General features: G+C 51.1%; 1 protein-coding gene and 1 long non-coding RNA gene across 2 annotated transcripts in view; one reads left to right on the top strand and one right to left on the bottom strand.

The window, feature by feature from the left end:
- The window catches only part of Rassf5 (Ras association domain family member 5), a 64,302-nt gene extending 37,135 nt beyond the window's left edge, over positions 1-27,167 (bottom strand). The window contains exon 1 of the mRNA XM_032914740.1: positions 26,595-27,167. Within this exon, the coding sequence (XP_032770631.1) occupies positions 26,595-27,036 (442 nt within the window). The 5' untranslated portion in view covers positions 27,037-27,167. The remainder of the gene's footprint in view (positions 1-26,594) is intronic.
- Positions 26,920-27,682, top strand: LOC116911013. The gene is made up of 2 exons (XR_004389298.1): positions 26,920-27,003; positions 27,500-27,682. It is a non-coding gene; the product is annotated as an uncharacterized LOC116911013 (long non-coding RNA).
- The last annotated feature ends 221 nt before the right edge of the window (positions 27,683-27,903 follow it).

Below are 27,903 nucleotides of genomic sequence, written 5' to 3'. Positions count from 1 at the left end.
GTCTCAATGGAACAAAATGACGATGAACTAAAAACAGAGAGTGTACACTAGTGACGTTAGTGATTAGTAACCCTAATAAAACCGGGCAGTCGTGGTGGTGGTGAAGCTCCCGGAATACTTCCTCCATACTTCCTCCATACTTCCTCCATACCCATACCTCCTCCATACCTCCCCCATACCTCCTCCATACCTCCTCCATACCTCCTCCATACCTCCTCCATACCTCCATACCTCCCCCATACCTCCTCCATACTTCCTCCATACCTCCTCCATACTTCCTCCATACCGCCTCCATATTTCCTCCATACTTCCTCCATACTTCCTCCATACCTCCTCCATACCTCCTCCATTTTCCTCCATACCTCCCCCCATACCTCCTCCATACCTCCCCATACCTCCTCCATACTTCTCCATACCTCCTCCATACCTCCTCCATACCTCCTCCATACTTCCTCCATACCTCCTCCATACCTCCTCCATACCTCCTCCATACCTCCTCCATACCTCCTCCATACTTCTTCCATACTTCCCAGTCCCTGGAAACGCCAAACCCAGTGCTTCCAGGCTAGCATCGATGACCTCTGAGCCTCTATACCACTACTACACACAGAAACCATCCTACAGGCCAGGGGTGGGCCTTGAGTGGGACAATGCTCCATATCCCAAAGCTTTGGCCATGTCCCAGGGGACCCCTAGAGCTGACCCCAACAGCCCTCCTTTTATAACCTTTATCCGGTGTTCGGTTTGGACACAGGAAGACAGATCCTGGGTGAGACTGGGCCATGAAGATGCCACCATCTCCTGGAGCATCCACCCACAAGGCCCGGACTGCCATACACTCTGTGCTAACCTGAGACATCGGTACAAATAAGAGAAGACTGTTGTTTTAAAAACAAAAGTCCCAGTCGTTTGATTCTAGCAATGAAGACTCAGGAGCAGATTCGGGGGTGAAAACCCTGCTAGCACAGAAAAGCAGAGAAAGTTACTTTCCTACCACTCTACAATGTCTCAGAAGGAAAAAGCTCTCTCTCCTTCCCCACGCCGTCTTAAATACCCCTCTGCTCAAAGGCCCTGGTTTCTGGCTACTGACATTCAGTCCCCGACAGCTGACTGCTTGCTCTGCCTCTTGACCCAGGGTTAACTTTATTCAGCTCTTGGATTAAAGATATGTGTTAGGATTCAGCCAGACCACAACAAGGTTTTTTAAGCTCACAATCTTGGGGTTCACAACATAGTCAAATATCCTCTGACACAGGACTCTCACCCAGGGAGTGGTGACAGAGGCCTTTAATCCCAGCACGCAGAGGCAGAGGCACGTGGACCTCTTCAAGGCTAGCCTTGTCTACAGAGGGCGTTCCAGGACAGCCAGGACTACTCAGAGATACGCTGTCTTGAAAACAAACAAAAACAAACACCGAACAAAGACAGGACTCTCAGGAACCAGGGCACAGTCAGGACACACAGGAGAATAAAACTAATTTGTACAGTAGCCGAAAGCCAGGCCCCACACGGCACAGATATAGGAAGATGTTTCAGGCAGAATTCTGTGAGCTAAGAAAGCCAAACCAGGCTTGGGTTGAAGGAGCCTTCAACCCAAGAAAGGAGTGACTGTAGCCAGCTCAGGTATCCTCATTAGAGGGAACAGAGGAGACCCGGGCCTGCCGTCACTGAATAGCTAGGACAAACGTTGTGCCACCAAGAGGCAACACAAGATTAGGGGGCAACATCCCCAAACTCTATCCATTTAATTAGTGTGCATTGGTTGTATAGAATGAGGGGTTTTATTGTAGCATTTTCATACTCGTGCATCATTTTCTCGCCCCCTCTGGAGAATCCTACTTCCTCCCCTCCACCTCCCACTACCCCACTCCACTCCTTTCTACGTGATCCAGACTCTACCCACGAGAGATATTTGTCTGAGTCTGACTTACTTCACTCAGCGTGATTTCCTGTTCTATCCACTCTCTCATAAATGGCTTCGTTCATCCATAAAGCTGAATTGAACTCCCTTGTGTGCAGACACCGCCCACCCGCTGATGAGCGACTACACGGATTCCGTTACCTGGCGACTTCCAGGAGAGCACAACAGACAGGGATGTGCGGGCATCTCTGACACTAGTGGTGTCAGCCATAGAGCGGCTATGGTCAGGATTACTGAGATGGCGCCGGGGAAAGGGAACTTTCTGGGTGACCTGAGTGTGGTCGCCAGAACCCATAGGGTAGAAGGGAAGGCACCGACTTACAGGTTTTCTCCTATCTCCACGTGTTCACCATCGCCTAAGCAGGAACTAACTGGTTCCTCAAGTTGTTTGCAGGGCCGCGCTCCCTCTGAAGTCTGAATGGGAATCTTTCTTGCCTTTCCCAAGCTTCTGAGCTATAAGCCTCCAAACGCTGCCTGCATCGTCTCAGGACCTTCTCCTCACGTGTCTGTCTTCTTCAAAAGAATCCTGGTCAGACTGAGTCAGCAGCTCACCCTATCCCAGAAGGACCTCATCTCGACGAATTATATCCACAATGGCCCTGTTTCCACATAGGGCCCCATTACCAGGCCCTGAGAGCTGGGCCTTTGGGCAGAAAGTAGAGTTCAATCCTGAGAGATCCCAGGCCATCCTGGAAAAACACAGTACTTAAGTCCAAACAGATGAGGTTCCCATGGACACCAGCTACAGAGATCAGCAGCAGCCTGGAAGGCCAGGGGCCATGGATGGGTGGACTGAAGCTGGGGCCACCTACCTACCCCAAGAGCTCTTGGCTTTGACTCATGGGTCACCGTCTCAAACAACAGAGCTAGGCTCAGATGCCATGAGAAACTGTGCACAGCAACAACATTCCATCTACTAATGGGGCTTAGAGGAGGGAAAGCCAGCAGCAGGAACCATATGCTCGGAGACAGTGTTCTCCAAATGCAGATGCTGCAAATGTCCTCTTCATCCCCAGAGCTGCCAAAGTTAGTTTGTGCTTCACCCAAGTTCTCAAATGCACAATATGCAAAGTGCTCTCTCTCGCTCTCTTTCTCTCTCTCTCTCTCTCTCTCTCTCTCTCTCTCTCTCTCTCACACACACACACACACACACACACACACACACACACACACGCACACACACGCACACGCTGCTGTGTAATGGCATGTGTTGCATTGGGGAGAATCCCCTCCACAAAGGAGCTGGACACAAGATACAGAAGTAGTACAGTGTTTCCTCCTGCCCAGGCCCTCAAGGACACAGGACCTAGTTAGATGGCCACCAAGTGGCTCCTTGCTGTCACTCCAGGGAAGATCCTCCTCTTACCTGTGCGGACAGCCAAGGGGAAGTGGATAGCCTCTGACTTCTGAAGTCACTGCCAACCTTTGGGCATCCTAGCCCTTCTGAGAGATCAGCCATGCTGTCCCCTAGGTCCTACCCTACGCTTCAGAACCAGCCCTACCTGGCCTACACCGTGGCATAATGGAGCCAGAAGACACATTGTGGCCTCTAGACTCTCCTCAAACAGCTCGGTGACAGAGCTTGAGGTGCTGAATTTCTCAGAGCATTAACCTCAACGATAAAACGCGAATTACAATAGGTTGTTCACGTGAGAATCACGGAGCCATCCTGAGGGTTAAATGGAGCTCTTATGTCTAGAGTTAGCCCAGAACCTGGAAACCCCAGGCAATATTCCCTCCCCTGCTCCTCTCTCCTCTCCTCTGCTGTGTGAACTTCTTTCTTACCCTACCAAGCTGTAGATGAGCAATCCAGCCTTACCAACATTCTACCAGATACATGGGGAGCTTTTAGTTTTAAAATAATGTACTGGGCACTACTGGGAAATCTGAAGGGATAATGGGTACAGGGACATCTGATTTACAGAAGATCTTGAGTGAAGTAAGGGTTGTCTGTCCTCAGAACAAGTCGGGGTGGCTGTCCTGGTTGTTCAGACAATCCTTTTCTCATTGCCCTGGGCTTCCTCACGCTGGAGCTCCTGGGCTGAACCAGCTATGACAGTTCTAAGACCATGCAGGGAGGTGGTACCCTACTCTGCACACCACCTAGCCCAGGCTCACTTTGTCACTGCAGCCTGCCCCTGACTTCCCTACAGTCTCCACCTTGCTCTCTAGCTCTCTTTGCTTGTCCCACCATGCTCCTCCAGCCCTGTAACAGATGGGGATATTCTTTGTGGTACAGCACTGTGTCCTGTAAGACTCCAGGGCTGCACTCCCAGATCTCCTGCCTGGCGTTGGTAAAACTGATTTCCCAGGATGCCTCAAAAGAGTCTCACGTAAATTGGCAGTGCCAGCAGAGGGAGGAAGTACCTTGCTTTTAGCTGAAGGGGAGAGCCCAGAGTGCCATGATGATGACTCCCAGGCTCCTGGGCTAACTCCTGCATGCCTCAGTTTCCTCTTTCTAAGTGGAGGTGGTGGTGGTCCCTACCTCATGGTGTCACTGAATGTGAGACCATACATGACTATCACACCACTGGTACACACTGAAGCTTGATAAATTCTTGTTAGCAGTCTAAAATCTGAGTCCAGAGTGGCCGGCTGCCACAGGATCGAGCATCCAAAAGCCTGTCTATACACATCCCTTCAGTGTTGCCAACCTCCAGACCTCTACAGAGGCCTGAATCAACAGGTCCTGACGCCTCCTCAGGACCCCTACCATTCCCCCAGCTCCAGTCTAGGCAAGGTGCCCAGGTCTCAGCTACTCAGGAGACACTGGGTGTCCCCTAAAGCCAGATGAGGTAACCTTCCTGAAGAGACACCTCTGTTGCCCTGGGATTTCCCTTCTTTTCTAATCACTCTCCTCCTCCCCCCAACACTCAATTTTCTAAAATTCTGCTCTAGCTTTAGAAAAGAAAGTTGTTGCTCATAGTCCCGATCGAAGGGGAGGTTTGCAGTTTCCTCTGAACTGAAACACTCCCTCCAGGAGGGAGGAGGCTGGGGTGCCCATGAGACCCACGTCTGGAAAAGCTGAAACTTGCAGGTTTTAGCAGGACCCCTCCCCAGGGTTACAGATGCAGAAAACTGTCCAGGGCAGGAGACTGATGACCTCTGTGGCAGAGAGGAGAATCTTGGACCTGCTGGCTGCCTGTAAGCTGAGCTCAGAGCTTAAGGACGCAGCTTACGTAACTCATCACCTGTGTCAGGCAGGCTTGTCACCTGTGTCAGGTAGGCTACTCAGTGAGGCAGCTGCCTTCGAGTGCCTCTGAGTCATCCTTCTGCTGCTGACGTAACCCCTCACCCATATTCTTACTACTGACCCCAATAAAAACTCACTGGTTCACCAAGCTTGTCTCTGGTGGGTTCCTTTCTAGGGTGAGTAGACTATCACGTCTCCCCAGGAAAAGTCCATCATAAACTGGTGTGGAGACGTGAGGAAGCGTTTTCTTGGTATGTGAGGGGCCAGGTCCTGCAGAGATTTCCCCTAAGGGTGTGTCTACTATCTGAATAGATCTTGCTAAGATGTTCGACCCACAGCTCTTTATCACCACAGATCGTCCAAAACGTCCATCTGCAGCTGACCCACAACTGTCATGACCTATTTCTCCATGAACTGGAACGTAGCTCTCATATATGATGCAGCCTAACCCTGGTCAACATGAAAGAGGAGATGGTTGTGTCGCATGACCCTAATCATATAAAATACATGCATACTTCTACACATGCCATAGGCAGAGAAGTGTCTGAAAGGAGGGCCTAAGGGTGTATCCTCTCTCTACAGTGTCTAAGTCGTTTGTGGTTTTGCAAAGGATATATGATTTTTACTAATGGGAAATATACCATGTGTGCTGGCTAGTTTTTGTTTTTTGGTTTTTTTTTTTTGGTCAACTTGACACAAGCTAGGGTCATCAGAGAGGAGAAAGCCTCAATGAAGAAAATGTCTCTGTAACATCAGACTGTAGGTAAGCCTGCAGGGCATTTTTCTTAATTAGTGATTGACTGGGGAGGTCCCAGCTCATCATGGGTGGGGCTGTCCCTGGGCTGGTGGTCCTGGGTTCTATAAGAAAGGAGGCTGGGCAAGCCATGGGGAGCAAGCCAGTAAGCAGCACCCCTCCATGGCCTCTCCATCAACTCCCTGCTTCCAGGTTCCTACTCAGCTTGAGCTCCTGCCCTGGCTTCCTTCAATGACAGACAACAATGTGGAAGTGTAAGCTGAATAGACCCCCCCCCCCCCACCAAGCTTGCTTTTGTCATGGCGTTTCATCACAGCCACAGTCGTTGGGAGCACAAAGGTCCTTGAACCCACAGATAGCTGGCGCTAGGGAAACAAGAATGTTGAACACACAGGTTTTCTTTTCAAGGGAACAGATGTATTAGCTGTTTTCCCACCCAGAATGGAGATGGCTAATAGCCTAGTGATTTGTGCTCTCTGTAGAGCCGGACCATCCCAAGCTCAGGCAACCAGGACTGGAGATCTGTAATAATCTAGACGACCTCTATGCTGTGTGTATGACCAAGACCACACCCTCCTCCCCTAGGCCTTTACGGTAACACATGCAGCCTGTCCATAGAAACGTCTTCATGAAAGACATGCCGTGTATTTTAAGAAGCGTTTCCGAGTAATTATGCCTCCTTGTGTATATGGGATTGTACTTTTTTTTTCAAACTGTGCTGTACTTAAATATGCCTAAAATAAACTTCCCAGGGTCAGACTCTAGAAGTCGGAAATAGCAGCCACTAAGTCATGTTGAACTGCGTGAGAAGATTTTCTTCTTGCTTCACACAGATCATTATTCTGCTGGCTGTGGTGTTGGCAAAGACCCCCACAGAAAGTAACCCTGCCTAGAACACTGAAAAAGAAAAAAAAATCAGCGATGATGGCTGGGCACCACTGTTTGCTGCTGGAGAGTTCTCCTATAGGACCTTACACAGTGTATACTGAGCTGCACGATGTATCCTTTTACTTATATTTTTAAAGTAGGGTATCTTGGAGCAGCTATAGGTTGATGGTTAAGTTAAACAGGAAGTAGGTTTTCTTTATAACCCTCCCCTACACGTGCCTGGCCTCCCCATTATAAACACCCCACTGTGGGGTACATTTGTTACAGCTTATGAGCCTACACTCACAACTGCTCAGAGGCCACAGTTTACATCCGGTTCACAAGGTGCTGTGCATTCTGTGAGTCTGGACACGCACTCATGGTGAAGGCAAAGTGGCTTTCCTGTCCTAAAGTTCTGTGTTCTATTTGCCCACACACCTACTTTTTAACAGATTTGTTTTTCAGACCATCGCAAAATTGGCACAATCTAACATGTAACCCTATCAGATTGGCCTTCTCAACCAGTGAGATGCATTGAGTCTCCTCTGTCTTATGACCTCATAGCGTCATCTCTCTTAACTGTCCAAAGGTGTTCCACCATCTGGGATCCACCATCCTCAGTTTTCACTTGCTTGGAGAATGTCTTGGCTGTCTCCAAGGGTTAAGAATTCTAAGTAAGGCTGCGAGGAGTACCCATGTGCAGGCTTTCGTACAGACACTGTTTTCCAGCGTCTTTAGTCAACCTCTAGAGTTGGGGCAATGGTGAATCAGAGAGGTGAGGTTACTGGCTGGCAGCCTCAGACCAGCAGGCAACAGCTGGAGCGTGGCGATCCATCATGCGTGGCCGCTGTGCAGCCGCCCTGTTTGGTCATGCAATAACATGCTTCTCAGTAGCATCCCCACTTCATCCAGGTTCCCCTCCTCCCGGAGGCCAGGTGCAGGGTCCATCCCGAACGGGCTTAGGGAGGCTGCGATTAAAGGGCTGGGGTTCTAAGTGCTTTTTCTTCTGCGGAAGTAGCCCTCTGCACCCTGCTCCTGGTGGCATCGGGATGGACAGGGTACTCCCAGCACCAACTGCCTTATCGGATGGCACCGGGACGTCTGTGGATCAGCTGGAGGCTCTGACGACACTCAGCCTGGTACCAGAGAGTGGCTCTAGCTGGTGTCCTCCCTGGAGTCACATGGGTCAGAATTTGAACTTGCAGCCTGCCTCTACCTGGGTATGAGATGTCTGGACAGTTTCTCTTAGTTAAATTTAGAACTCGTTCAGCCTCAATTTGTCTGAGGAATTGAAATAATAGCTTTCTTGTTGGGAATTTTTTCTGAAAAATTAGAGAACGTTTAGATAACGCACCCACGGGCGCCTGATACTTAATCGCTGCTCAATAAACAGCAGCAGGGGTTTTCAGCTCTGTGGGAGGTCATATACCCAAGTTCTGTGGGGTCAGCGTGTAATTAACACTAACCAAGAGCTTTTATATATCTTGGTAAGGAGTCTGTGCTGGCCTGGAACTCACATACATAATCCTCCTGCTTCAGCCTCCCTACTGCTGAGATTACAGGTATGTGTCACCATGCCCAGCTCTAGGCAAGATTTTCCTCATTTTCAGGTCTTCTTCTGTTGAACTAAGGTGGTCAGAACAGTTCAATAACTGTCCCCTTCCTCAGTGGTACACTAACCCTCCCCTTCCTCGGTGGTACACGAACCCTCCCACTCGTCAGTGGTACACATCTGCCTGTGACTGGTCCAGAAGAGTGAGTGAGGCAGATGGATGGACGACTAGATCTTATGGGCAAGTAGGTTTCATATGAGTAAGATGGTGGGCACGCTACAGCAACCAGGCCTGGACATCTGCAACCATAACCCAAGTCAACACAGCCTACACAGTTTGCATACTCCTGGTTAAACCCCTCATGAGCCCAGTGTACTGGCTGGTTTTGTGTGTCAACTTCTCCCAAGCTGAAGTTATCACAGAGAAAGGAGCCTCCCTTGAGGAAATGCCTCCATGAGACCCAGCTGTAAGGCATTTTCTCAACTAGTGATCAAGGGGGTGATCAAGCCCATTGTGGGTGGTGCCATCCCTAGGCTGGTGGTCTTGGGTTCTATAAGAGAGCAAGCTGAGCAAGGCAGGGGAAGCAAGCCAGTAAGTAACATCCCTCCATGGCCTCTGCATCAGCTCCTGCCTCCTGACCTGCTTGAGTTCCAGTCCTGACTTCCTTTGGTGATGAACAGCAATGTGGAAAGTGTAAGCTGAATAAACCCTTTCGTCCCCAACTTGCTTCTTGGTCATGATGTTTGTGCAGGAATAGAAACCCTGACTAAGACACCCAGCAACAGGAGGATGGAAACCTCTTACTCCCAGGGTCAGACAGCCAGTTTGGGACACCTACATCTCAACCTCTCTAGAAAGGAGCTTGAGGCCCCAAGTCTTCCATGAACTGTACCTCCTTGTTTCAGAAGAAAGGCAGACCACATCCAACAAGCCCACTACATACCTCCAACATGGAAGAGACGGAAGACAGATACAGAGACAGACAGGCAGACAGACAGACAGACAGACAGGCAGGCATGCTCGCACTTCTCATGGGCAGACAAGGTGGCAGCTGGCTGAGGACCTGTGCTATCTCTGAAAGAGAGAGGCTGTACCTGAACAAGCCCGAGTTTGACTCTGCTGTTCAGTTGCTATGTAAAAGAGAGATGGTGGCTTTGTGAAGGATCCTACAGGTCAAGCTTCAGAAGAGAAAGCCCTGGGGGAGTAGGGTGGTGTTGAGAAGCCTGTGAGAACAGAGGCATAAGGAAGTGATCCAAAGCTAATCCCAAGTCTATGGTCATCATTAACTCCCAATGACCCCCTTTTGCTAGGGTAAGACTGGGTGAAGTTGACATGCAGACTCTTTCTGAAGGAACCTCTCTGCTCGGGTTGTTGCTTGGTGGATATTACAACAGATATCTGGGCCAGCTGTGGTGGTGTAAGCCTGTAATCCCAACACTTGGCAGGAGGGTGATGAGTGGAGGCCAGCCCTGGGCTACGTGGCAGATCCAGCCAGCTTCGGCTACATAGGAAGATCCTGTCTCACCAAACAGATTATCAGTGTTTCTCAGGACACTGGCCTCTACGTTTGACATCTCAGTTACCAGCTCCCCATGATGGGCTTCTTGTCACAGTCCCAGGCATGCTGCCTAGGTCTCCTGTACCTTTGTCCCAGATACACCCAACTGACCTGGCAGAAGCAGGCTTCCGGGAAGGCCTGCAGAGGCACGGTCTTGCCACATGCGGTGTGTGTGTGTGTGTGTTTGTGTGTGCCCCTCAGCCTGCACATTCATCTATTACCAACGTAACTGCATGTTCCCAGACTAACACCACCAACAGAGGGCAGGCAGAGCATGAGGCCAGGCTGGAGATGAGGGGAGAGAGCTCAGCCGACGACAAGTTCAGACAGGAGATACAAAGAGCAGGAGGGACCCTGCAGCACCCACCATGGACGTGACTTGGGGCAGAGGGAGCACAGGTCACCTTGTCCGAATTCCAGTGCTAGGCTCCTTTGCTATCTGAGAGTATTCTATCGTGAAGCATGCCCCCTGTCGTGTGTGTGTGTGTGTGTGTGTGTGTGTGTGTGTGTGTGTGTGTGCGTGCACGTGTGCGTGTTGATTATAAGTGAATTTCAGGGAATCAGGCTTCTATTACAGACAGCACTAACTGATACCAGAGTGCTAGGGCTATCCTTCTCATCCCGGATTTCTTTCTGTATCTTTTAGATGCTTCCAACACTCATACCATTGACGCAGATTTACCCATAATGCTCGTAAGTTGTCTAAAATTAGCGCCAGTTTTAGCTCAGGGGTAGAGTGCCTGGACTCATTTCACAGAGTGGAGCAGGTAAATCAATGCATAATGGAGTCGGTCCTCTTACAGTCGCTAAACCATTTCCAATTTTACTTAATCTCTTGATTAAGGCAGTGTATTTATAGTTTTCCCATGCGATGTCTCCTAATGGTAGGCAATGTTGCCTAATGGTACAGCGTGTACCTTAAAGAGACATGCCCCTAGTCAATGGCTTCTTTATGCCGTGGCACTGTGGCCTCCTGAAATACACGTTGCTGACAGTGGTGATTAGTCGTGGTGACGGAGGGTAGGCAGGTAAGGGATGTGCAGGCCCTGGTGTATAATAGTTCTGGGAAGAAAGAGTTGATATTCGTGTCGGGGAGTGTCATGGTGAGGAAGACAGGTGAACCTTATTTTTCATGAGCTTATGAAGGTGGAAAGTGGTCATCAGAACACCCCACCAGAAGGTCCAGGCTGTGCCTCAGGTGTGGTCATGCAGAGGAAAGTGCAACAACACAGAACAAGTTTTGAACAAAGCCGTGCCAGTGTGCACCCATCAGGACAGATGTCCCTGATTCTGTGTCATGGGAAGAAGTGTATGAAAAGGTTTCATAGCCAGAGAACAAAGGAAAGAGTTCAATGCAGACACACCCTGCTTGGATGGTCACACAGGAAGGAGAGATCCAGTTACCAGAGAAAGTGTGTTTGAACTACAGTAGACAAGTTTAAAGAACTGAACAAGAAGCAGCCAGCGTGTGGTCTTGGAACCCAGCTTTAGTGGTTCTCAGCCTGTGGGTTGCGACCCCTTTGGGGTCAGATGAGCCTTTCACAGGGGTCACACATGAGATATCCTGCACATCAGATATTTACGTTACAATTAATAGCAGTAGCAAAACTATAGTTATGAAGTAGCAATGCAATAATTTTATGATTGTGGTCACCAGAACATGGAAAACTATATCAAAGGGTCACGGCACTAGGAAGGTTGAGGACCACTGTGCGAGATGCTCCCTCAGCCCCGCCCCCTCCAGCGCTCCCCCCCCCCGCTGTAGCAAGTGTCACTTTACTCTAGGTATAAATAAGACAAAACAGCAGAGGTCCTCCCTAGCTCTGAATCTCCACCACCATCCCTGGGGACCCCTGAGAAGACAGAGGGGCTCCCCGGGGAGCTGATAGAGAAGGACACAAGCTCAGGAGTGAGGGGCATGGATGCAAGAGAAAGGTACGGGTCACTTTGGTCTACTTTGCATCTGAAGCAGACACCACTGCTGAGAGGGAGCAGAGGGTAGCCTAGCTCTCTGGTAACCTGGAGTGGGTCAGTGACCCAGTGACCTCAGCCAAACAGGTCTGATTTAAAAGGAATCTCGTCTGCTACATGCAGACTGCGGGATACCAAAAGAAACAGGTCCGGATGTGCAGGCTGGAGTATAACAGAGACACAGGTGCACAGGTATGCCTGGCCGGAGAGTCGGAGAGTTAGTTACTCATGGCCAGGAGCAGACAGAGCCAGCCTTTTATGGGACAACCAAGCCACTATATCCAACTGGTTTCTCCATGCCTGCTTTTAGGTCACTTAGAGACACCCAAAGGGCAGCTTGCCAGAGGGTATGGCACACTTCTTCAGTGAAAAGGAAAGTAAATAGATGACATCTGTGGCCAGCCTCTCTGCAGGAGACAAAAGGTCCCTTGCAGCCAGGTCCGTGTAGCTAGGACCACAGAGGTTTCTATAGACTAGGTCTGCTCCTCTCTCATCCGTGAGCCCCCCAGGCCCCTGCCCCCACAGTCCAGTCAAAGGATGTTACATGCTGGCACATTGCTTGGCTCTGGACGTTGCCTTAGCTCCTCTGCCTGTCGATTGTCTGATGTGGTTAACTCACTGAGAGGAATTTTTCTAGAAAAGATGCTTTAAGAGCTTTGTGTCCCTCTTCCCTTTCTGCCCAGGCAAACTTCAAATACTATGCCTTCCCACGAGAGGCAGATGTCCACTCTGGCCCGTGTGCAAAGAAAGAGCAGGCAGCCATGTTGGAAGCTTGTCCACAGTGTCTGTCTGAGAACTTTAATGACAGAAGTGCCCAAGGAGAAGCCTCACTTGGAAAAAAAACCAAAGCTCAGGGAAGTCATTTTGCTCAGGAAAGACCCGGCAGCCAGGAAGTGGCTTTACCACTATGTGTGAGTCCCTTGTCCGTATCTGTTTTCTTTAATGCTGCAGCCCAGCTGCCCATGGGGTCCTTCGAGGAAGGCAGAGACGGAATCCCATGGTTCCCAGTTCTCTAGCCACCATTCTTTTCCCTCCTCTGGCAACAGGCAGGTTGAAATGCTAACCAAGTGAAGCCGGCACATGTGATGAGGTGTAGCATTGGCCTTGACATTCACGCTGCCCTGATAGGCCCGAATGACTTTTATTCAGTCAATAATTCACTGAGCTGAATAGCAGAGGAACAAGGGAATGTGTGTGTGTGTGTGTGTGTGTGTGTGTGTGTGTGTGTGTGTGTGTAAAGAGAGAATTAAAGAGTGAAATCAAGAAACCTAGTAACCGTTTTTCTTCTTAGCACAGAGTATTTGGTTATTGATGAGGATAAATTTTCCATTTTCTAAATGGTAAAGCCTTAACCAGAAAAACTATTTATCATGGTCAAGATCATACCATAGCTCATCTTTGCTACTCTGTGGGTTCCTCTTCTTCCTGTGCCTATCACTAGGTAGGAGAGAAATAAGGATAGAGGGAGAGACAGAGATAGAGATCCCTGCATCTTATTTCTTTCCTTTGGTTTAGTCGTTGAACACAACTACTAAACGATCACCACCTATGGGGCCCTAGCATTTATGGACCCTCTGAAAAGTTCCCAGAACTCCAAACCTCACACAATCCCAGAAACGACCTGCAGCTGGCAAAGCCATGCCTCTGCTAGAGCGTGAGGCAAATCACGGTCAGCTGCTGCAGACAGTCGGAAGCAGCCCCATATCCCCACGCTAGGGATAAAACAAGACGGAAGCACATTCTTATAACAATCCTGTGGGGTTTTGCTTTTGTTTGTTTGTTTGTTTTAAAGAAACCGAAATTCCAAAATCGTCACTATGCCCTATTACTTTTAAAAAATTGATTCCAAATATTTGGTCCAGAAATAGCATTTAATTTTAGTTTCAAGTCTAAGCCACGCTGTGACTACCTGGAATCTCTGCTTACCTCTGTATGTACTGAGAAACAGAGGTGGGTCAGGGAGCCCAGTGAAAGGCAATGCACCCCAAAGACATCCAACCATCCAACGGAAACCATCGTCAGTCAGTGCAATGAGCAGAATCCCCATGGCAAAGGGGGGCAGCCCTGGCTGCCAGGCAGCGACCCTTGACAGGGCCTTGCTTCTCTGCACGGCCTAAATGCAAAAGACTAATTCCTCTGTCAGTCCCTCCATACAGGGGGGAAAGTGAAAGATACTAAAAAGTAAATATGAATGTGTCTGGTTTTCTTTGGACGGCACCACACCAGTGTAAGAGAAACCGCGACCCAACGGAAAGATCCCTGGCTGGGAAGCAGTGTCTCAGATCCATCCTTGGCCCCCACATGCTGCCACTAGCAGAGCCTTTGCTGGCCCCAGGAAATTGTGGGAGGATGAATGAAGCAGCAGTGAGAATAGGTAATCGATTGCTATTGTCTGTCCTGATCATCTTTCATGCACTCCTCTGTCCCTCAACCCCAGCTAAGGACTATTCTCTTCCTAATTAGTAGTGCTCAGGAAAGGAAAGCAGTGACCAGTTGCTGCCTCTCCAAGACAGCTCCACCCAGCAGCTTCCAGCCCTGTATACCATTCACACTTTCACTAGCAACGCAGGTAGGAAAGCTCTGTCCAGGAACCATTGCTACCCCCAAGCCCTTGCTCACTCTGCTTCACAAGCTACAAGACAGGTGGAATACAAGGCAGCAGCTCTCTGAGGCACCAGGTTCTGCTGGATCAGGAAGCCCGGTCCCAGTGGTTACTCAGTCCTAATCAATAGCCCTACTATGTATAACCTACAGACTAACAGGGCCTTTGAACCAGAATGAGTGTGCCCGTCAGGCGTATCTGCTCAGCTTCAATCAGCCAAGGTGACAGCACCATTGCCCTGCTCTCTGCAGAGCCTGGGGGGCGGAGGTGGGGGCTGGGGGGCGGGAGAAATGGTCCTGAGCTCAGTATTAAGGGCCAGCCTGCCTAAAGACCCCACATTCCTTTTCCATGAGAAAAGCCACTAGGCAGAGGCCTAGAAGCCGAATACCCACTCCACTCTAGTCCGGAGCATCTCCAGACAGAGGGCCTGGAACCTACCATGAGCCAGGGCCTTGCAGCAGAGCCTCTGTGGGGTCCTGGGCTTTCCTGGCAGCCCGTGACTCCTCGGGAGTCTTTGGAAAAGGCGCTGGAGACACACGGTGACTGTGCTGAAGCAAGCGCCACCACCTCCCTCATCTGGGCCCTCCTCATCCTCAGATGTCTGCAGATCAATAGCTCTTCTTTAGGTCTGGCGCCAAAGGAGGGAGTCAGCGGCCCGGAGAGGGCTCTAGGCTTCCAGTGACCAGAATAGGCACCTGAGACCTCATGGATGTCACCTCCTCCTCAGCTGAGATCCTGTCCCCCCCACCTCCTCCAATGGAAAACTTTCTATTCCTGGGCTTTTAAGCTTGATAAGATAAAAGTGCCCCACCACCACCACCAGACTGCCGGCGGACAGCCTGCCCGGGCCTCCTCCTCACACATGCCTGTGAGTCTGAGAAATCAACGTCTTCAAAGTTCCAACCACCGACCAAAGTCATCTGTTACCTCATACCCTTGGCCCGGCCGAGGAGCTCATTAATGGATCGCTTTGGGGGTAGCGGGTTGGTAATGCTTTACCAGCTGAATAGCAGACTCCTGAGGGACAAATCAAAGCTAATTCATATTGCTGGATTTAATTCACCCTGCAGAGGGGGAGGGGGCTGTGTGGCTTCGAGGAGGTCAGGGCATTTATCTTAGACCAGAGTCCTGGGAAGAGAGGAAAGACAAGGAGAAAGAGGAGATCCTGTGGGCTACAGGGAGTGGGGGAGCAAAGGAGCAAACCATGGTCTCCCACTTATCCTTGGCCTAAAACAAGGCTCACAGGGTATCCCTTGCTCTAACCCCAAAGTAGCCAGCCCTCATGAGAGAGTTTCTGAAAACCTCATTGCCCAGACTGAGTCAGAGAGTTGGTACCAGGCTGGCAGGAGCCTTCTAGGAAAGCCACAAGATCCACCCTCAGGCTGCCCAGGGACCCAGCCTCACAGGCAGAGCCAGGGATAGGTGGGACTTGTCCTTTAGTCAGGGGACGTGAACTTCAGAAGACTAGGAACCACTGCCATCATCCTGGTCTTGTGCTTGGTCAGGTAAAGGCACTGGACACTGACACTCCTCTATGGGAGTCCCAGAGTCCCAAGCAGCTACCAAGCCCTGGCTCAACCCGCTTGTGTTCCCTGTCTCCTCCAAAGTCAAACAGAATGCCCTGCGCCAAAGGACATATCCTCTGACCTACTCAAGGAAGAAAGCCTTGATTCTTGTCATCCCCTTCCCCACCTTCCTCACAGAAATCCAGCTAGGATTCTGTCCAGACCATGTGCCCTACCGAGATCCTCCATACTCAGTACACATGGGCAGCATATAGTTTCAAATCCTTCTTTAATACAGAAACCCAGAGCCACATGCCTGTAATCCCACCCACCCAGGAGGCTGGGGCAGGAGGATCTAAGTTTGAGGCCAGCCTAGGTAATTAAGAAAGACCCTCTATATCTGGGGCAGGAGTGTGGCTCAGTGGTAGAATATTTGACTAACATTCAGAGGCTCTGAAATCAATCTTTAATAACTCTGAGAATTTCTTCACAGATTTTTGGTTTGCTGGTTGAATAAAAACAAAACCATTGTTTTGTGTGTCTCTCATGGGCTATGCTCAGTTCGTGTTTTGGATTACTATGCTCTGGACATCTGCTTTCTCCCCTTCCGAAGCCTGCTGCATTCTGTCTACTGTTACTTTGCATGGCTTGAGGAAGGACGCATAAAACTCAGCAACTTCATGTATTTTGAGGACAACATGTTTTTCTCCCTTCTTAAGAAAGAGAACAACATGGAATGACTGCTCATTCCGCCAAGCGTCCTTAAATCCAGCACGTACCAAGACTTCAACTTGTGGCTGCCCTTCTCAGACTGCCCTGGGGTCCTAGCCAGTGCTGTTGTACGTAAGTGTATGGAAGGGGCAAAATAAATTTGTTAGGTTTGGGGGGAAAATCATTCTATACAGCTGCAAAGAGAAGTGTCCCTTCCATAATATTTGGGAAACTGTTTTAAAACGATCTTGGGAATCGTTGGAGAGTTTCACCAGTATTTGGATGGCATGTATTAAGACTTGGGCACTTCACCATTGTACGGCCATCTCTCCTCAGGGCTGGACACTGATCCTTCCTCTCATACGCTCCTTGGAAAGACTGGACTGTCTCCAGTCTGTTGGTGTGGCCTGTCAGCTTGCCAAGCAGTCTCTGTACAAGACACAGGTTGTGAGTCCAGGTCCTGAGATGACACTTGGGACCATCAAGCAGAGATGGGACTGAGGCCCTCTGCCCAGAGGGTCTGTAATCTGGCCTAGGCCAACACCGGCGAGGTTCGCACCCCACTACTGCCCCTGGAAAGAATGACATCTGAGGCTGGGAGAGTTCCAATAATCATGAAAGAAGAGTTCCTCCCATTTGACTCTGGGATAGGCCTCACTTCCCTTTTCTCAGCAGCGTTTTGGTTTGGTTTGGGGTTTTCTTCTGCTGGTTCCAGTGTTTTGGATGAAATTCAGGGCTCACAGGGCTCCTCATCCCTGATCCTTTGGAAAGGAGGCAGATGTTCTGCAGCTGGTCTGGGAGGTCTACCATCTACAGCAGGGGAGTGTCTACAATGACCTCTTGCTACCTCTGATGTCCGAGCCTGGGCTGAGGATCTCTTTTCACGCTGAAAGAATAATCTAGCCAAGGCTCAACAGAACTGGAAGCAACAGGATTCACCATCTTGCAGGTTTGGGGTAGGATATGGCCTCCCCCAAAACACCTACCTCTATAAAAAACAGATTGCTTTCAGAACACACATCACCAGCAGACGCTCAGGGAGAGCACTCCTCCAAGGCGCTCAGAAGGGATCTGTGGTTAAGCAAGGCGGCACAGAGGCTCTCCGAGCTTTTAATACTTTCCACTATTGCAGAGTGGACATGATTATTACAACAGAAACCACCAAACCTCCAGCCCTTCTGCACTTGGATGGAAAACACATCCAAGAATGGGGAAGTAGGCAGCAGACCCACTGTCTGGGGTTCAAGCCAGAGGTCTGCAGAGCAGCTGGTGAGCTCTCCAGTCCTTATCCAGCCCTTCTCTTCCTTGGCTGTCTCCCCCAGGGTCCAGCTTGCTTAACTTCACTTGGTTATTGGCTGGTCTGTGCCATGAACTCTGACAGCTTCAACATACAGAAGATGTACCTGTGTGTCTACAGCCACGCATGCACATGCCAATGTGTGTCCATACCCAGCCCATGCACATGCCTATGTGTGTTACAGCCACCCCATGCACGTGCCTATCACCACAGGTGTGCTGGGAGTGGAAGGACACGAACTTCTTTTACTCTAGATTTAAATATCTCATGATTTGCACATGATAAAAGCGTAGAGACTATGGGCTGGAGAGATGGCTCAGTGGTTAAGAGCACTGACTGCTCTTCCAGAGGTCCTGAGTTCAATTCCCAGCAACCACATGGTGGCTCACAACCATCTGTAATGAGATCAGATGCCCTCTTCTGGTGTGTCTGAAGACAGCTACAGTGTACTTATATATAATAAATAAATAAATCTTTGGGAAAAAAAGATGTAGAGTCTAAATGGGAAGACAGGCTGTATATGCCCAGCTCTCAGGTACCCAGCACTGACGGAAGCTGCAGCCTGCACACGGTTCACACTCCTCTTTGTTCGTTTTCATTGTTGTTGGTTTTCTTTTCAACCCTTCCTAGTGTTTTGGATATCTCCACATTCATTGATAGAGAGACATGAGTAAGAAAACTTAATCAACTATGTGGCCAATGACCCAATGACGTGAGTTCCGAAGGCAAAATACTGTGTTAGACTCTGGTCGTCCTAAAGAAGCTCCTTGAATTCCCTGGCGACAGTGATGCCCCTCTGTAGCACAGCCACGGTTAAGTCAGTCCTGCCCACCTCACAGGGCCCAACACAGGATGACCATGAAAACACCCGAGACCCAGCTGGGTGTGATCCCAGTCCCCTTGGTCCCTGCCTTCACGGCCATTCCCTCAAAGACAGCTGAGTATTTACTTCCATTTCCACAGGTCCACAAGCAGAACAACTTCTGTCACGGTTCTACAAACTCAGCAATGGCATTTTCCCAGGGCCAGCACGCAGCGGACGGCCCTGAGGGGCTCTAGGCTTTCCTGTTCCTTCACAGGGCTCGTGGTTTACAGGTGTGCCCTGCAGTACTGTGACCGCTGTGGTGATGTCCCATCTAATTCAAGGCCTTGTACATGTTAGGCAAGTGGTCTACCCCAATCCTTCAAAACAGTTTTAAAAAACCACAAACAACACTGCACGCTACTTTAGACCCATGTTTTATGAGCCCGATTCATCAAGGTCCAAGATCGGTTTTCGGTTCCTTTTCTTCATGTGTGTGTTCACATACGTGTGCATCCGTGTTTTTCTGTACCCAAGCACATGTGCACGTGCATGGAGAAGCCAAAAGAATAACCTTGGGTGTCATTCCTTTACGGCCACCCACCTTGTTTTTTTGAGACTGGAGCTCACATTGGGGCCCAGAATTCATTGTGTAGGCTCTGCTGGATGCTCAGCAGCTCCAGGAATCTGCCTATGTCCCCACAGTGCTGGGATTACAAATGTGTGCCCCCTGGGGGCTGGAGAGATGGCTCAGTGGTTAGAGCACTGGCTGTTCTTCCAGAGGTCCTGAGTTCAAATCCCAGCAACCACACATGGCGGCTTCACAACCATCTGTATTTGGGTCTGATGCCCTCTTCTGGTGTGCACAAAGACAGGGCACTCACATACATTAAAGACATACATAAATATTTAAAAACAAAACCCAAAAACCCCAAAGGTGTACCTCTTTGCCCAGCTTTTTGTGGAGGTCCCTAAGGATCAAACACTGATCACTGTGTTTACAGAACAAGTATTTCACATACTGAACTATCTTTCCAGCTCAAGCTTTCATTCCTCCCCAGCCGACAGCCACTCTAGACCTGGAAATGTGTCTATTCAAGAAGCAGGGTGAGGGTGGCAGAAGGTTGCTCAGAGATCATCTATGAAAGAGTAAATATGACCTAGTCTCTTGTGGTCACAAGTGAGTATCATACTTAGCCACCGCCCACCTGTCCAGTGACACACGCAAACCAGCAGCCTAAATCTAGAACACCAGCCCTGACAAGCCCCTGTGCAATGCCACCTTGTGGTTTTCCTCCTCACGTCCTCAACAGCAGTCAAGGCGGAGGGTCTAGGCAGGAGCATCCTGAAGAAAGCACGCGATACTTCAACCTCCACGGCCACCCAGACCCTCAGCCACAAATCCCAGTCTACAGTGAGAACGTGTCATGGCTCCAAGAGGCACCTCTAACGACTTCCTCCTTCCCCAACTAAAGTGCAAAAAGACACAACTTCAGATTTCCCAGGGAACGCATCTTATGAACTTCCTCTGTTCCAGGAACCACAAGCAGGCTAGAACAGGCCCAGCACAGACATGTTGGCCACTCCTGCTAATGAACACACAGTGGAGAGGTCTTGAGATCCACCAGGCTCTGCCCGTATCTCCTCAGTGTTGTGTGTGTGTGTGTGTGTGTGTGTGTGTGTGAGAGAGAGAGAGAGAGAGTGTGTGTGTGTCAGTGTGTGTGTGTGTGTGTGTGAGTGTGTGCCTATGTGAGAGGGGGTGAGTGAGTGTGTGAGTGTGTCTGTGTGTGTGCATGTGTGTGTGTGAGTGGTATGTGTGTGTACATGTATGAGTGTGTGTGTGTGTGTGTGTGTGTGTGTGTGTGTGTGTCTGTATGTGTGTCTGTGTGTGTGTCTGTATGTGTGTGTGTGTGTGTGTGTGTGTGTCTGTGTGTGTGTGTGTGTGTTGTAGCATGTGTGTGTGTGTATGTGTGTATGTGTTTATATGTGTGTATGTGTATGTGTGATTGTGTGTATAAGTGTGTGTCTGTGTGTGTGTGCCTGTGTGTGTGTGTGTGTATGAGTGTATATGAGTGAGGCGTGTGTGTGTGTGTCTGTGTTTGTGCATGTGTGTATATGTGTGTGTGTATGTTTTATATGTGTGTGCCTGTGTGCCTGTGTCTGTGTGTGTGTGTGTGTGTGTGTGTGTGTATGTGTAATGTGTGTGTCTGTGAGTGGTGTGTATGTGTGTATATGTGTGTGTGTGTGTGTGTGCCTGTGTGAGCGTGTGTGTGTGTGTGTGTGTGTTGAGTGTGTGTGTGTGTGTGTGTGTGTGTGATGTTTCAGGAAGACCCACATATTACTGGCACGGGTCTGAGATAGGATACCCTTGACCTTGGGGCAAGGCACACTCGACTATTCCCAGCACATATTTTATTTCACTGAACCAGTGTCCCCAGGGAGAGGAGCCTGCGCTGAACCTGACATCATCTCCTTAGCCTCTTCCTTCTTTCCCCAAAGTCCTAAGTCTGGCTCTGCTTCCCTCTCAAACCCTGAGCTCCTACTCAGAACATGGGACGAGTAAGGCTTGACAGAATGCCTGGAAAAAAAAACCCAAATATGACTAAATACAAAGCCATCTCCCCAGTCAGGGCTGGCCTTTGCAGAGTCAGCTCCCGCCAGCACTTCCTGACCCAGTAGGGAAGAGCTGGAACGCAGCCCTGTGGGAGGAGGGCTAGGTGGCTCCAGACAGCAGAGACCACGAGTAGGACCATACATCTGGGAGGTGGCCTGCAGCGGGAGTACAAACCAGGATCCATCGACTGGGAAGAGGCGCCTGGCACTGACTAAAACCTTGGACGAGGAACACAGTGGGCGGGGCTGGGGCGTTTACATGCCCTGCGCACCCACAGCTACTCACCCTCCAAAGAGTCTTGCCATCTCTGGAATTCGAACAGGAAGGGTTTGGTATGTTTACTGGTTTATCACTTGTCTTAATAATACCCCAGGCAGGGTAGGAGCGGCAAGCAGCCGCCCTCTATGGGTAACTAAGCAGTGACACCTGAGAGCCAGCAAGATCCCTGGGAGGGCAGGGATGTGACACACACCCCCTTGCCATGTCTGGTGGCCGACTATGATAAAGGCGTTGAGCCCTGGGCCCACAGTGGGGAGACATGTCGAGGGCCTGGGATGCCTCAAGCATTAGTTCTATCTGAAAGGTTCCTGATAGCAACCTGGCCAAGAAAGCCCCGGGCAGGTGAGTGCTTGGCAGAAACATCCACATTCCAGCCTCATGAGGCTATTTCGAGGATGAGTGGGGCGACAAGCATGGAAATGGGGCTCTTCAGAGCAGAGACATTGCTGGCACGTGAAATGCCCTGGGTTCCTTCTCAGACCTCGGCTGGCCTGATCCAAGCCTCACCAGTGCACACACTCCCCTGGCTGGAATTCACTCTGCCAGCCAGGCAGAATACCTCGGGGCTGGCGGAGGCTGATTTCCTTGTCACCCAGGGCTTACCTGCCAACCTTGCTACCAGCCGGCCGCTTCAAGAGTGAGCTTGGAAAAAGGGAAAGATCCCAGCCTCAGACCTCATCAATTAATTCCCTGCCACCTAATGACTCCCAGCTCCAGCCGATGAGGAACACACGCATTCATTACCAAGTCTAATTAGACTGTAGACAAGTGGCATTAATCATTTTTGACTATACCTGGGATTCAAGCCCCCGTACTCCACAATCATAGAGCTTCATGCTCTGAGGGATGGGGTGGGAATCGGCTCACGTTCAATCCCTCGCTTTCATCTGTTGAGAAATGAAAGAGAGGAAGGGAAACTAGGGGCGTGGGCTGAGATTCGGGGTACCACCGTTTTCTTCCCCATGTTTTAGCACACCCCCTGAAAAGATCTTCCTAAGCAGACTTGAATGAGAGCCAGGAGAGGGCAAGACTGGGTGTTTGTCATCTTCAACAACAAAACATCAACGTCAGTGCCTGATTTCCCCAGCTTCCCAAACAAAATATGGGTCTAAAGGGAGGAAAACACAAGCAGTGCTGGGTGGGGGTGGGGGGCTTGGGCAAACAGCTCCCAAGTGTCCAGAGTAAACACTGGAGCAGCAGCACACCCAAGGGCCATGGTGCTGTCTTCGAAGACTTCTGTCTGCCTCAGTAGGGTGGGGCTGGGGGCGTAGGGTCCTAGCAGACTTGCAAAGAGTACCACCTGGGTGGCTCTACTCCCACAGAGGATCTAGTTAAGCCCAGCCATTAATACAGCCACCGGAATTAGAGGAGGCAGACGCGCAACCTTGAGACAGCAGCAGCTCTCACCAATCACTCCATCGCTCCATTATACTCACGGCTCTGAACAACCACCCCCTCAGAGGGGCACCCACCTATCAACAGCTTTCAGCAGATACCTGAAGTCTCCCCCCGAACTCCTTAGCCGAGAACTAGACTTGGTTTCTCCCACTGCCAGACCATTTCCTGGCTCAGGGTGGTTCACACACCCACTCAAAGGAGACGCATGGCAGGAGGCCATCTTTATGTGCCTTCTGCACAAGAAAGGGCAAGAGGCAGCTGGAGGAATTCCCAGGTTGTTTGCTGTTGACGGCTGCTGTCTCTGGGAAGGTTGGAAAAACAAAGCAGCGGGCTTCTGCAAGCTCTCCCCTCCGCTGTTCTCCTCAGTGCGTGTCTGCGTCAAGCCCCTTGGATTTCCTTCCCTAGCTAACACGTGGGAGTCTGAGTGCGCATGTGTCACACAGGTGTTGTATGTTTGGGCACAGGTGGTCTTCCCAGGTGGTTCACCACTTTGAGACAGGGTCTCTCGTTGATCCTGGAGTTTGATCAGCATGGCTAGACTAGCTGGCCAGCAAGCTGCCTCCTGGGACTGGCTGACAGGTGAGCACCACAGGGCTAGGTTTTTTACACGAATCTTATACTTGCCCAGCAAGCGCTTTACCAACGGAGCCATCTCGCTAGCCCTCAGACTTGCTCCTGAGAGCCAGCATCGGCTCTGAACTTAACAGGGTTAACCGGTGCTGCTGCTGACCTCGAAGCTGGACTAAGCTTAGGTTAGGCAAAGCAAGTCTCCAAAACTTCCCTTCCCAAAAGCCCGTTGTCCACCAGGCCCCCACCCAGTCAGACTCCTAAACAGGCAGGTGTCATTCACGGCCCCACTGGCCTTTGAGTCTCAATGGTGTAAGCAAGCGTCTGTTTCCAACCACCATTTACACTTACGGAAACCAGCATGGCGCTCTGCTGGTCGCCACTGCTACTCAGAAAGGCATCTATCTCTAAGCCAGGCACAGAGGAGTCTCAGCCACTGGACTGTGGGTTTTGTCACAGCCGACTTCTACCTGAGATGCTCGGCAGGGCTGCCATGCCTAGAGGACACCTCATACCTAAACTTCCAAGGTACACTACCCACTTCCCGTTTCGGCTCCACAACCGAGCAAAGCTTGAAAACTGTACCCCACACTTATGCGGTACAGTGAGCCCCAGCTACCCATTAACGCTCTCAAGTGGGAGGAGACAATGGTAACATTTATATCTAATTGGACGCTCATTGTCCGCCCTGCCAAGCACCTTTCTAATCAACTTACAATGATTAATACATTGAATTCTCCCATTAACACGATGCGGCAGATAAGATCATTATCCCCACTTTTTAAAGACAAGGGAAGGCAACACGGAGAGAATCGTGAGGTCACACAGAGACTAAGTGACATTTTGGATTCAAAGCCAGGACTTTGGTTCCAAGTTTGAGGGGTGTGTGTGTGTGTGTGTGTGTGTGTGTGTGTGTCTATGTGCACACGTAGCTAGGGTTGGCAAGTGATGGCCGGCCAGGACTCTGCCCAGCACTGAGATTACGAGCATGTGCCACTGTGTCTGCTTTCTTTATTTTTAACATGGGTTCTCAGGATCAAGTTCAGGTCCTCACGCTTGCTGTGCCAGTTGAGTTGTCCCGTGCCTTCCCAGCCCCAGGATTACCTCTTAAAAGTTCCCTTTTCTGACACCCCCAGCCACCCACGCTTTTCAAAAATGAAAATAAAACAGACCCTCTCAGAGAGCCAGACCTCAGCTTAGCACCAGATGCCTGGTGAGTCTGCCCTGCGCTCCAACATGTCTCAACTTTCTCCCGGTCAGCCGAACACTCACGGTTAGTTAAATATTAAAAACAACAAACAGAGATTCCTTTCTGTGGCCTTCCTGACTCCAGCGCTGTTGCCTCTTCGGCGTTCCCGCGTCTCTGGCTGGTATGAAATCGACTACGCGGAGGCTACAGGAACTCAAGAAAGTGAAAGGACCCCAGCAAGTGGCAGGTCAGAGGCCCTGCCTGTGGCTTCTATTTTCCAAGTGCTAGGAACTATTTAGGGACGGAGTAAGGGAAATAAACAGTTCTAATGTGGTATGAGGATGCTCGTTTAGTCATGGAGTACTGCACCGATACCCACAGAAACCCGCCAACACATCATCATCGCTAACCAGAGGAATAGCACAAAACTCGGCGTAAATAAAGCTGTCGGTCCCCCCAAAGTCTAAATACAGGCAAGGATTACAACCAGCATATTTTCAGACAATGCAGCTTCTGGGATTTGCGCGTAAGTAACAGTGAAGCCACTGCCTCCTCCCCTGAGTACAGGGTTAGTGGGAGCATCCAGAAGACTGAGGGAGAAAGGGCTAGCAGCGTATCCAAAGGTAAGTTGCACTGGACTCTTCTGCAGGTCAGCAGCATTTACAAGGGACAGCAGCCAGTGCGCACACATGGCACAGGCACAGGACTCTACATGCCCAGCCATCTCCTGAACAGGCACCTGTATGGGGGGATGGATGCTCATGGTGGGGAGAAGAGCACCCACTTTCCCCTTTCACACTTCCTGGAGCTGCTGAGAGGGAGCGAGGGTAGGGCTAGGTGCTGCTGTCCAGTGTTGCAGTCTGAAGGAGGCACAGGGTGTAAGGTAAGAGAAAGGCCCTTTAACCAAGAGATGTGGCCGCAATCCACAGATGATTGCTGGAAACTGTCACTGCGCCGTGTGCCTCACATGCCCAGAGTAGCTATGTAAGCACGTGGGTATGAGTATCCTCTGGCAACTTCAGATCCCTGGGTGGGTGGGGAGGAGACTTCTTACAGGGAGACACGGACTCCAAAAGGGCGCAGATTTGCTCAGAAATTCTCTACCCTGGTGTCCAGTGTTTCAGTCAGGACTGGGAGAAGCCAGCAGATCAGTGGGGATGCCTTGTGGAAGGAAGGGGCAGGGAGCTTAGAGCTGGAAGATGGGTGCAAGAGTGCAGAAGGAAGAGGAGGAGGTTAGGCGCACCAAACACTGGAGCATACGCAGTACAGAGGGCTGAGGAGCCAGGTGTGGCGGCTGAGGAGGCTCAGGTGCAGGTGACCTTGGCATCTTTCAGTCTCACAGCCTGTTTCCATTCAAAGCCTAACCAGGCTTCCTGTGCCAACAGCTCCCTAGGAGAAGATCCTGAGCAAACCCTGAGGTGACCAACAAGTCATTTCCCCATTAACTCTAATAAGTAGGGTCAAATACTTCGTTATCAATATCAGTGCCCAATTTTAAAAACTTACAACTAAAGGAAGAAGAGAACGTGCGTAAGACAACCGAATGACCTTGTGGAGAACCATTAAATCCCAACCTGCAAACAAGCTTGCCTGCATGCACAGGGGAGAAGGCTCGTACCCGTCTGAGGACAACGTAACTGTACACATATAACCACCTCTGACCAGTGGGCAGCCATTAGAGGATGCCAGGCAGTGGACAGCAGCTGTCTCCAACATTACCTGCCTAAAGTTCGGGCTGGCCACAAAAGGCAATGGCCTCCTCTCCCAGGCTCACAGCCCTTCACCTCGCGCACCTTCCCCCGCCCTCACTCACTAGCGCAGCGCAGCGCCTGCCGCAGCACCTCTCGTCCGCACAGGTCACACCAGCCCGGGCCACCCCGGAGCGCCAATTCCGCGAAACGGTGTCCCTCTCCTCTCTCGGCCAAGACGCGGGGATCCTGCGGTTGCTCGAAGATGCTCCTCACGTCGCGGGGTCGGTGCGACCCAGGTCGCCGCCGCAGTCTCTGCTGCAGACCGGGCCGGACAGGGCGAGCGTGTCGGCAGTCCCGGGGCGTGGGCTCGGGGTCCCCCCGGGCACTCCTCCTGCCACCGCGACCCTCTGACGCCCCGGACGCGGAGATCAGGGCCGTGGGGATACAGCGACGCGGCCGGGCGGGCGGTGGCGGCTCGGTGCCACCCAGGCTCTGCAGATACCGCGGCGGCTCGGGGTCTAGGAGCAGCGGGTAGGGACGCTGCCCGATGGCCGGGGACGCCATGGCCAAGGCCCGCAGGCGGCGACAGCTCCAGAGCCTGGCCAACAGAAGGGGCGGCTCCGGCCGAGCGCGCTTTTAAAGGGCCCGCAGCCCGCGGGCGGGGCGGGGCGGGGCGGAGCCCACGGAGAGGCCGGAAGGGCAACACGCGTGACTGCGGGCCCGAGCCGCGTGGGTTTAGAGGCGACTCCGGGACTAGGGGGGTGGTGAAGGTCTGAGCATCCGCGAGGCTCGGTGGGCGCCAGCTCTTCTGCCTCTGTCTCCAGCCCTGCCCCGTCCCCTCTGGTTAGCTCCCAGGACGCCCTAACACCGGCGGGGCGGGGAGCAGGTGGGAAGGGAGGGCTTGGAACCCTGGTGGGGCCCCGGGGGCGGGAGCGAGCCGGCTGCTGTCAGCAAGGCGCCCCGCGGATTCTCCGGGCCGCTCTGGGAAACTGGCTACATCAGCTCTCCCTTCTCACCCCTGCTGCAGAGGCTGCCCCTCCCGGAAGACTGGGGTTAGAGTGACTGGTGACCTTTGGTGATCCGGTGATCTTGAGGGACCTCTGTGCCCCATGGATGGACAGGAACTCTCCTCCCGAATTGCCCCCAACCCCCTTAGTTGCTGGAGTAACCACTGCGGAAATAAATGCCAATCCCCTAAACACCTCTTTTATTCCCGGTATGGAAGGTTCACCTGAGTAGGGATGTGGGGTGGAGAAGTCCGCATCCTGCCAGCACCAAGGGGTGCGCCTTAGGTTCCTGTCTGGCTTAAGGTTTATGTATGTGGCCACCATCTTGAAAATCCTAATTCTTGACCCGGCCTGTTCTTTTTGCACTGGGTCTTGAAAATTATGTAGTGGTAATGACTAGTGGGCCCGTTCTCAGTCCTGTCCC

The sequence above is a fragment of the Rattus rattus genome, chromosome 10, assembly GCF_011064425.1.
Source record: "Rattus rattus isolate New Zealand chromosome 10, Rrattus_CSIRO_v1, whole genome shotgun sequence".
Lineage (NCBI taxonomy): Eukaryota > Metazoa > Chordata > Mammalia > Rodentia > Muridae > Rattus > Rattus rattus.
Note: the sequence above shows the minus strand (reverse complement) of the source record. Positions and strands in the feature narration are given on the sequence as shown.